This window comes from Helicoverpa armigera, chromosome 13 (assembly GCF_030705265.1).
Source record: "Helicoverpa armigera isolate CAAS_96S chromosome 13, ASM3070526v1, whole genome shotgun sequence".
NCBI classification, from domain to species: Eukaryota; Metazoa; Arthropoda; class Insecta; order Lepidoptera; family Noctuidae; genus Helicoverpa; species Helicoverpa armigera.
In genome coordinates, this window is record NC_087132.1 from 6,625,608 (window position 1) to 6,636,935 (window position 11,328).

The 11,328-nt window shown below is 35.7% G+C and overlaps 2 protein-coding genes and 1 non-coding gene across 3 annotated transcripts; all 3 read left to right on the forward strand.

Moving 5' to 3' along the window:
• Nucleotides 1–14: 14 nt before the first annotated feature.
• On the forward strand, nucleotides 15–10,091 carry LOC110370752 (xanthine dehydrogenase). The gene is made up of 9 exons (XM_064037642.1): nucleotides 15–211; nucleotides 3,149–3,343; nucleotides 4,761–4,915; nucleotides 5,344–7,480; nucleotides 7,563–7,871; nucleotides 7,951–8,288; nucleotides 8,372–9,176; nucleotides 9,264–9,431; nucleotides 9,833–10,091. The coding sequence occupies exons 2-9, from the start codon at nucleotides 3,272–3,274 to the stop codon at nucleotides 9,881–9,883; spliced, it is 4,035 nt and encodes a 1,344-aa protein (XP_063893712.1). The 5' UTR covers nucleotides 15–211; nucleotides 3,149–3,271; the 3' UTR covers nucleotides 9,884–10,091.
• Nucleotides 907–2,698, forward strand: LOC110370753 (cytochrome c oxidase assembly protein COX20, mitochondrial). The gene is made up of 2 exons (XM_021326682.3): nucleotides 907–1,067; nucleotides 1,195–2,698. Exons 1-2 carry the CDS (start codon nucleotides 1,017–1,019, stop codon nucleotides 1,507–1,509), a joined length of 366 nt encoding a protein of 121 aa, XP_021182357.3. The 5' UTR covers nucleotides 907–1,016; the 3' UTR covers nucleotides 1,510–2,698.
• Nucleotides 4,971–5,043, forward strand: Trnak-cuu (transfer RNA lysine (anticodon CUU)). Its single transcript has one exon. It is a non-coding gene; the product is annotated as a tRNA-Lys (tRNA).
• Nucleotides 10,092–11,328: the final 1,237 nt, after the last annotated feature.

An 11,328-nucleotide genomic window follows, 5' to 3' on the forward strand; every position in this document is an offset into this window, starting at 1 on the left:
AACAGGATAAAATATGAATAAAGCCTAGTGTGTAAGGGAGATAAAAATATTTCATGTTACAAATATAGGAATTCTCTTCAGTTTGAAACGCACCCCAATGACGTCAATCTTCCAGTCAAATTGACATTTTATTGATAATAAAAAGTAGTCAAGTGCGAGTACGAGTGTAGAAAAGTATCAAAATGATAAAGTTATAACTTGCAGTTAAAAGGTAACAGATATCTTCGTAAATATTTTAGTTAATACTATAAATTTAACGAGATTCGCCTAGCATTCATAGACAGATTTGTCATTCACACTATAATCAATGCGAATCCAACAAAACGCAGTCCGGACCATTGATATTTCTGTTTTACTCGTGCCCTGGAAGAACTACTTCCCGTAGGTACATGGATTAAAAGTAGCCTTTATTTTACTCTGATATGCAAGCTATATAAATCTGATATATAATATGAAAGAGGGGAAAAACAAGTAATACGAACGTGATACTTTCGCGGTCTACTACTTCAAAGCGTTGCCGCTGAATAATATGTTCCCAGCCTAGCCATGTGTGTATCACAATATTACATTGAAGTATTATTTTATTAATAATTGCTAACTTTTTAAAATCGAACACTTTTGTTGATATTGAACTCGTGGAAGTCGGTAGTTGAGTTGACGTCACACACTCAGCCCGCCAAAGTGGCTGCGTTGAAAAGCTTGAAAATAAATAGTTTTTTTCAGCACCATACTACCATAGTTTATATTTTGGATGTCTTTTATAAGATCTTCACTAACATGATACGGGAGCTTTGAAAAGTAAGTAAAAATTAAAAGATGTTCATAGCAAACTTAAAAACCACGGAGCCACATTCCTGTTGACAGTATTGTCATAACCGTCATAAACTGTTATGTCATCGAACTTTCATCTGTCAAGTTGTCTTGTGTTTGAGGTTATGACTTTATTAAATAAAGTAGACGATTTTTTCAGATTTTGAAGGATTATTTTGGTGTCTTAAAAGCATTTCACCTTAGCGATGGATACAGTAGTAAAGGGATTGCTTGATGAAGAAGAGGAAGAGAAGAAGGTTATTTCAAGTCTATTTTCTTTAGATACAAACAAAGTTTTTGTAAATACGACATTTGGAGTAGATTAAATGTTGTTACGGAGCTATGGATTTAGTATGTTTAATTCCGGTTTTTCTGTTATTTCAGGGATTAGTTATTTTTGGTAGGGACGTATCTAAAATACCATGCTTCAGAGAAAGTTTCTTGTATGGTATATCTACTGGAGTTGGTGTGGGTTTAGCTGCCTTCATAAAAACATCGCGACCTATGCTGTCACAGCACATAGGCTTCGGAACATTTTCAATGACTACCATGGTATACTGGTGTTACTGTAGGTATGCATGGTCTAAGCAAAGGTTTGATGCACAACTTCTGCAAGACGCTTTAAAAGATAAAATCATGTATGAAGGCACAGCAGTAGAAAGAGAACTGGAACAAAAAGGTGTATTGAAATCTGCGTAAGAGTGAATGAAAAACATTCAAGATTTTTATTTTCTGTCCACTTTGCAATATGTATGACAATAAGGACTAGTAATCTATGATGTTATTAATCACAAAATTCACAAAGATGTATAGTATTTATTGACCAGTAAAATAAGGCGGCCAACCGTCCCGCATTCTGCGGGACCGGGACCGTCCCGCAATGCTTGACGAAATCCCGTTTTGAAATTATTAGTAAAATAGTCCCGCAAAACGTTGTATGCGTCCCGCATGTCCCGCATTCCTATTTTTCTACCACGCTTCTACACAACACCCACCTGCGCGCACGCTCAACAGTGCAGGAACACAGATCCTATAATATAATCTCGTTCTCTTTATTTCTACTGAACTCGTGACGCCTAATGATTTTGAAAATAAGACATTAGTGCACGCTGTGACACGATATTGATAGGTTAAATTATAGCTTTTTGCTTACGGTTTTTATTTTATCAGTTCCGTCCGATCATTTTTCAATGCCCTCCCCCCCCCCATTTTCACGAAAGGTTAAGTCCCGCATTCAGTTTTCGGAAAGTTGGCCGCCTTACAGTAAAAGCCTTATAGATAATATTAATTCAATGTCATGCCAGTACAAAATAACAAAACTGAAAAGCTGTGTATTACGGGAGCCACATTTATCATGGATACTTGTATAGAAATGTTTTTTACTCCGTCGCCTCATGTTTTACATGTACAATGTCAATAGTATAAACATATTGACTACTGGTAGGCCACTTTATCTGAAAAAATTAAAAATGATCAACTATGTCAAAGTACCTGTAGAATGTAGTACGTTTTTTGCAGATTGTACTAGAAAATATAATTTTGAGTACCCACATAATGTTTATAAAGTACTTATTCTGATTTTATGAATTGAATATATGTTATTGTACATATACATACAGTGTAATATAAATAATTAATATACTTACAGATAAGCATAACAATTCATTAAATAAAACTTAGTTCAATGACATTTTTTATGAAGTAGTTTTAATGATATGTTTGAACTTTGTTTAGTAGTGTGAGATCATTCTAATCAGCAGTCTTCATGATAACATTAACTAAACGAGCAGATTACAGCTATACATTATGTAAATTGTGCACTTGAAGACACGATTGTATGTTATTTTAGATTTTAGTGTAGGCAATAAAATGTTGTTACATATTGAAATTGTATTTTTTTTAATTACCTACAATTTTTGATTAATTGCCAAACAAGTTTAGCTGAATGCCTTAGAACTTTCCTATTTACACCAATTGTAGGTTGTATATTTCTTTTTTTAAAGAAAATTGCCAACATGAATAGCCTCGAAAATGTTAATTACCTACTTACTGAAATTCCATTATTTTTTTATATTTCCTGTAACTTTTGGCAAGCAATTCAGTTATTTTCTCCCTAGTCCATCTATAAGTCGTTACAGGCGCGACTTTTAATCAATATTGTGCAACATTAAAACTAACGCAACCATCAATACCTAATTAAGAAAATAATTACCTATCCTAATTCCCAAACTGGTTTCAAGTAAATCAATATTTTGATACCTATTAAAAAAATAAAAATAATGTAGACACTATCTTGAATTTATATGTAAGTATAAAGTTCTCGTACTTAATTGTTTAGTACGGTCGCGATTCTACGCCAGTGCCAGTGACACGAGAGCGGCACGTTGTATCGGACGCCGTCCCTGCTATTTATTAAGAAACCGGTTACTAGTATCGACTAAATCAATGCGAAAACTATACCATGGATTTGATAAGAAGTTTGATACCTGAAGATGCGCAAAGGACTTTGGTGTTCTTCGTTAACGGGAAAAAGGTAAGTTCGATATTTAAACAAGATGTACTTTTTAAGGTGTCCTACCTTCCAAACATGATAAAAAATCAAAAATACTTATAACAGCTACAGAGAAAATTATGATTGCAAATTAAATTCTACTTAACAATGGCTTGTGCCTTGTTAGCCATGAAATTATCTAGATTATTAGGTATCTATAAACCTATTTGGAACGCTCCTACTTTATTTAAAGATCTCAGACGGTGGAACTCTCAGTAGAATGTTACCTAAGCTATTATAGTCCTGCTGCAGCATCGGCGTCTCTTATTTGCAAGGCAATCTATTTCGTCCAAAATCGGTAGTCAATTTATCATTTAGCAATCTAAGTGCAATTTTTAATGTTGTATTTACGCCTACTTTGTGGAAACTGCAATTTAATGAGTTAGGATTTTTTATATGCCGACCTACCTACTTTCCTACTTAATTATTTAAGTAAATGCTTTTCCATTAAGTACCTATGTAAAGTACCTACGTATTGGTAAGCGATCCTTGAATGTCCTACAGGATTACATTAGATAGATAGGTACCTATCTTTCAAATTTTTATGAGCAGCATCGGAAGTTAAATCGGGATTTCGCATTGGTAACCACCAATAACAGAATGCTGTGATGTTTACATTGCAGACATCTAACCACCTGTTTGCTAGGTAATCAGGTACCTACCACATGTTTTGCTAAGCAGTGGCCATGTGAGTGTTGATTACCTCCACTCTGCTAGGGCTAGGAAATGTTTAACCTGTTAAAATAGGTTCTAGAATAGGTAGAATTTGGAATAAGTAAATAAAACTTTTTACCTACCTACCTGTGTAGGTACCTACCTGTTTCCGATATTGATGATCTAATTAATAAGTGCAGTTCTTTTAAATATCTTACTAAAAGGGGGAAGGTATAGGTATTCGAGTAGGTAAAGTAAAATTATTACAAAATTAATAGATAACCAAAAAATCAGTTACCTAAGTACGTAGGTAGGTACCTACAAAATATAAAGGGGTCGACCACCAATCTAACCCTCATGTGGCTGATATCCGCATTGTGATAACCCAACTTATAAGTCGTAATTATATAATAGATATGTTTTCTTGATGATTCGGAGCCAGATTTTCGCATGAAGCTTGTTTATTTGTCCAGTCTATAAACCACAGCTCGTCAATAATGTTAGAACAATTTAGATTTGTGCTTGGTGACAACCTTGATCAAATACTTACGCAATCGTGTCAAGCGTCAGGCTAGATCGAATTACATTGTGTTTATATGTCCCCTTTCACTTAAATACTTTACCACCATTCTTAATACCTTTCAATTATTACGATAAATGAGGATACCACATCTGTCGCTATATCTTCAGAAAGAAATATGTCCTAGGTACCTATTTACATATAAATTCCCACCTCCAATTCCAGGTCGTAGAAGACAATCCAGATCCAGAATGGACATTACTGTTTTACCTTCGCAAAAAACTTCTGTTAACGGGCACAAAATATGGATGCGGAGAAGGAGGCTGCGGTGCATGCACAGTCATGGTTTCTCAATATTTGAAGAAAGAAAATCGTGTCAAGTATCCTTTAAAAAATATTAACAATGTTATCGGTAATTTCAAACTTCCACTCGCAGCCCGGCTAGCTCAGTCGGTAGAGCATGAGACTCTTAATCTCAGGGTCGTGGGTTCGAGCCCCACGTTGGGCGCAACTTTTTGTGTTTTCTAAATAAATAATCGGACAACTCTACTTTTATTTTTTACACATTATAACATTTAAATGTGTTTATACTCCTTTAATTATGGCAATATTTAAAAATGAATTAAATATTAACAATCTAGTTAAAATTATGTTAACCTATATAGCCTTCAACCTTGGACCCGAGTTTGTTGCGATTGCTTTTCACTACAAAGTGCGATGATTTTATCAGAATAATAATTAATTATGTATAATATAGCAGTATTAATTAATTGATATAACATCCTTAACTTTGTAATATTTCGAATAGACACATTGCGGTTAACGCATGTTTGACACCTGTTTGTGCCATGCACGGCTTAGCAGTCACTACCGTTGAAGGCATTGGTTCTACGCAGGAACGCTTACACCCTGTCCAGGAGAGGATTGCAAAAGCTCATGGATCACAATGTGGCTTCTGTACACCCGGCATAGTAATGTCTATGTATGCTCTACTTAGAAGCAAGGGCAAAATTAATTATACTGATATAGAGACGGCCTTACAGGGAAACCTTTGCAGATGCACTGGTTACAGACCAATCATTGAGGGGTTCAAAACATTTGTAGAAGGATGGGAAAGGTATTACTGCCGTGAAAGTGGAAGCACTTCTTGTGCAATGGGCGCTGACTGTTGTCGAAATAAGACAGCCAAAAATAATGATGCCGGACTGTTTAATAAATCTTCATTCAAACCATACGATCCTTCTCAAGAACCAATTTTCCCACCAGAACTAAAGATAGATACCAGTTTTTCGGAAGAGTATTTATTTTTCGCTGGAGAACATGTTACATGGATACGGCCAAAAACACTTGATGGTTTACTCAAAATAAAATCCACCGATCCTTCTACAAAAATTATTGCTGGCAATACTGAAATAGGAGTAGAAGTTAAATTTAAAAAGAAAGTCTATCCAGTGTTGCTGTACCCATCAATTATATCGGAAATGAACAATTGCAGAGTTTCGGATCAGGGTATCGTAATAGGGGCTACAACAACGTTGAATGAATTGTCCAGTTTTCTCCAAAACCAAATTGATGAAAATCCCACTAAAGCGAAAGTATATGCAGCAATAAAAGAAATGCTCCATTGGTTTGCTGGTGATCAAATCCGTAATGTGGCATCTCTTGTGGGTAATATAATAACAGCTAGTCCAATATCAGACTTAAATCCCATCCTGATGGCATGTTCCGCTGTACTGAACATTCACAGCAAGAGTAGGGGTGAAAGAAAAGTTATTGTCGATGATAATTTCTTTAAAGGATATAGAAAAACAGGACTCGACGATGACGAAATTGTCGTATCTGTTGAAATTCCTTTCACCAAAAGTCTGCAATATTTTAAAGCGTATAAACAAGCTCGACGAAAGGAAGACGACATTTCTATAGTGACGTCTGCGTTCAATGTTACCTACGATCCAATTACCAAATCAGTATTAAATGCAACATTATGTTACGGTGGTATGGGACCTACTACTATTTGTGCTAAAGCTACTTCAGAATTAATTAAAGGAAAAGGATGGAATAAAGAAATGCTAAATGTAGCATTTGAATCTCTAACAAATGAATTGCAACTAGATATTTCAGCGCCTGGAGGAATGGCCGATTATCGGAAATCACTCTGTTTGAGTCTATTTTTTAGGTTTTATTTATATGTGTTACAAAATATCAGCCAACCTAACACTTCTGAGAACATGAATGTGAATGAAGACTTTAGCGGTGTTGAAGAAATAGCAATAAATCATCCATGCAGTTCACAATACTTTGAAATTAAGAATAACGATCAGGTAGCATCAGACGCTGTTGGGCGACCAATAACACATACGTCAGCCCTTAAACAAGCCACTGGTGAGGCGATATATTGTGATGATATTCATCCCGTTACAGGAGAGCTATACTTAAAGCTAGTTTTTAGTACAGAAGCACATGCAAGAATTAAATCAATTGATGCTAATAAAGCTTTTTTGGTACCTGGGGTAAAAGCATTCCTGTCTGCCGCTGATTTAGATAGAGAATGTAATAAATTGGGTCCTATAATAAAAGATGAAGAAATATTTTCTAGCGAACTGGTTACTAGTCGTGCTTGTGTAATTGGAGCAGTCGTGGCCAATTCAGAAAGTGCAGCTAGGAGAGGAAAAGATTTAGTAGTTGTTAACTATGAGCGTATAGAGCCCGTTATTGTATCGCTCGAAGATGCAATAACGCAAGGTTCATTTTTCTCCGGGTATCCACGGATTATTCGAAAGGGCAACTTGAGTGAGGCCCTTACAAAATCAAGTCATGTTGTAGAAGGACACGTAAGAAGTGGTGCACAGGAACACTTTTACCTTGAGACTATTTCTGCGTACGCTATAAGAAGAGAAGATGAGCTTGAAATTACAGCTACAACACAAAATCCAGAGGAAGTAGCAGTAAGTTCAAACATTTTACAATTTGAAATGTAATGACCTGTCATCTGGATAAGTAATATACCAAAATTATATTTTTTTTCAGCATATAGCTGCGGCAGCACTCCGAATACCTAACCATAAAGTTGTTGCTAAAGTTAAAAGGGTCGGAGGTGGTTTTGGTGGTAAAGAAACAAGAGCTACTATACTGGCTATACCCGTTGCTATTGCGGCATATAAGCTCAAGACAGCAGTTAGAGCTGTATTGGACAGAGATGAAGATATGCAGGCTTCTGGGTATAGACATCCTTGTTTGATCAAGTATAAAGTAGGATTTACTGAAGATGGAAAAATAACTGGTGCTAAATTTGAGATTTATGGTAACGCAGGCAATTCCATGGACATATCTTGCTCGGTAGGGATGATTTTAATTGTAATTGTTAAATATATATGATCTATTAACTATATAAATATAAATAAATAAATGATTACAGATGATGGAAAGGGCGCTAGTGCACGTTGATAATTGCTATTTCATACCAAATGCGGAGGTACATGGATATCTGTGCAAAACCAATATGCCTTCGAATACAGCATTCAGAGGCTTCGGTGCTCCTAAGGCAATGCTAGCTGCAGAAACCATGATGCGTCATATAGCTTCAACATTAGGAAAGACTTATGAACAGATAGTTCAAATCAATCTTTACCAGGAGGGTGCAATGACACATTTTAACCAGAAGTTGACGTACTGTACTCTATCAAGATGTTGGAATGAATGTATTGAAACTTCTCATTATTGGAAGCGGAAGAAAGACGTTGAGGAATTTAATAGGTAAATAAGTGCATGATTAGTTATTAAATAATTTGGAAATTAAGCTATTATATAATAACATGCTTTCATTAAACTTTTTGCAGGCAAAATAGATGGAAAAAGAAAGGGCTCAGCTTAGTTCCAACTAAATATGGTATATCTTTCCAAACCGATGTTTTAATGCAAGCAGGCGCACTTTTGTTGGTGTATAAAGATGGATCTGTCCTGCTTTCAATAGGAGGAATAGAAATGGGTCAAGGACTCTTCACAAAAATGATACAAGTTGCTTCACGTGTGCTTGAAATAGATTACACGAAAATTCACATTAGCGAAATGTCGACCGATAAAGTTCCAAACAGTTCTCCAACTGCTGCAAGTATCAGTTCTGACCTTTATGGCATGGCAGTTGTAGAAGCGTGTAAATCGTTGAAAACAAGGCTAGAGCCATTTAAAGCAAAAAATCCTACTGGTAAATGGGAAGACTGGGTCATAGATGCTTGGGTGAATAGAGTACAATTGTCGGCCACTGGATTTTATGCTGCTCCAAAGATAGAATATAATCCAGAGACGAATTCCGGAAATCTATTTGAATATTTTACTTACGGAGTGGCTTGTTCTGAAGTCATCATCGATTGTCTGACGGGCGATCATCAAGTCCTTCAAACAGACATCGTTATGGATGTCGGAGAAAGTTTGAACCCTGCCATAGACATAGGACAAATAGAAGGTGCTTTCATGCAAGGGTATGGCTTTTACACATTGGAGGAAATGGTATTCTCAGCTAATGGGGAAGCACTTTCACGAGGTCCTGGAGCATATAAGATACCAGGATTTTCAGACATTCCGAAAGTGCTTAACGTGTCTTTGCTCAAGGGTGCACCGAATCCACGTGCAGTCTATTCATCAAAGGTAATGGCATCAAACTTATGCTGTTTCTGGTAAATATAATTCTGTTTGCCATATTACCATAATAAATTACTTGAACGTTTATTTCAGGCTGTGGGAGAACCGCCCCTATTCCTTGCAGCATCAGTATTTTTCGCAATCAAAGAAGCGATAAAGGCAGCACGGTTAGACAGTGGAGAATCTCCGGAGTTTGTGCTGGATGCACCAGCAACATGCGCTCGAATTAGGATGGCTTGTGAAGATCTGATTACTAAACAGGTATTTGCTAAAATACTTTATATTTTAAGACAATTTTCGCTTATGGAGACTGCAGTAAAAATTAAACTAAAATCACCCCTAACAATAGACGCACTTAGGTAATTCTTAATTTGCCAACATTGTGGCTTAATAACAGAGAGTGCCACAAGGCAGCATTTTGTCGCCCTCGCTTTTCGCATCAGATATTGGTTTATTCTTATAGGTTTTTTTCTGTTTATACAAAATTTAATAAACAGGTAGGAGTACTTATCTGCGTGTAGATTAAACCTGATTTTATAGGTTTATCCATATCTATTGTCGCTAGGCGCAGCAACATTGAAGTGATACTAACTTTAACTGAAATGGTGCGACTATACCTAACTAAACCTACATTTTTCTATACACATATCTAATTGTTTCAGGTGAGACCTACAATAACCACCAAAGGAAAACCTTGGAATGTTATCGCTTGAAGATCTGCATTCAATAAATGTTGTATAGCGGTATATTATAATGATTAAGTCTTATTCACTGTTTTGAGAACTATGATGTAAATATGTTATCACTTTACTTTGATGTTTCATAATTTCGGTAAATACTGATACTGCTATTTTCAAGAGCATGTGTGTGCTACGTACAAAACCTCGCAAAAAGATGAAAAAATACGTACATAATATATCTATTGCATGTTATAATGTAGTGTTTTATTTTCCTCAATTGCTCCAGTTTGCAGATAAGAAAGGAGGAATCGGTTGATTCTTTTCTACTAGGTATTCAGTGAACAAATGAAATGGCATGTCCTCATCATGAGATAACGTTAAGAAGGTAGGTATTCTACATCCCTAATGAAACAATTACATACCTATCAAACAACAGAGACCCTGATTCTTAAAACTTTAGTTAAATAAAACATTATTTTATCCCCTTAATTATTTCTGATTGAGCCTTCGATAAACAATATTCTTAGGTAGATACGTTTTATATAGGTAGGTATTGCGTAAGTGATGCGTATGAATAGTTACCTATTTAAAACTTTCATTACATAAGCATTAAAGCTATAGGTATTTGCCAGCATCGAATTTCGCATTTCGCCTTCTGTTGCAAGTAATTGCCACTTAAACTAATTGTTCATCGACAACTCAAAAAAGTTGTTCAAAAAAGAAACACGACAGTTTTTATAAAGATCAAAAAGACTAAGTTTAATTTGGAGAAAAAGTAATAAGCCAAAAACCAAGTTAGGTGGATTATTTTTGCATACTGAGGCCTACACTTCTACCGTATAAGTAAGACTTTCAAGTAGGTATTTTGTACCATGTTCAAGACCAACATGCTCTAGGTGACAGGTAGCAATTTATGTGACGTAAGCGTCAAGTGCAGGAAGTGGGCAGTAAGTTAATCAATAATTTAATAATTGGTCCTGTGGAAAGAATAGTACATATTTACTATTTCCCTTCCACCTTTTATTTGATTTAAATTGTCTACTTGTCTAGAAAAAAGGTTGGGTTGCATATGAACTGCAAACGCACGCAAAAAGTGCCGAGTGAATCTTGGATGACCTACAGAAGGTACCTAATAAATACATGCCCAATCTATTATAGACTGCATATAATATGCAGTTACGTTGCCGAAGATTGTGTTGACTAAGTATAGCGCAACGACAGTGGGATCTAGTCTGGCGATTGTGTGATGTCTACGAGTTTGAAACTTAATCAACGGTGCAGTGATTTTGCTATAATGCACCAGCAAACGTAAGCAGGTTTCATGTTACTTGGAGTAAAATTTATTATGCAGGTAGAGGAAAATAATGTTTAGTCAACAATCACTGTTTTGCATGTTCTGACCAAATATATTAAAAGGAAGTTTCGCCCAAAATTGATGACCCAAGTAGGTAGCTGGCAAGGGGAAAAGTTATGATATA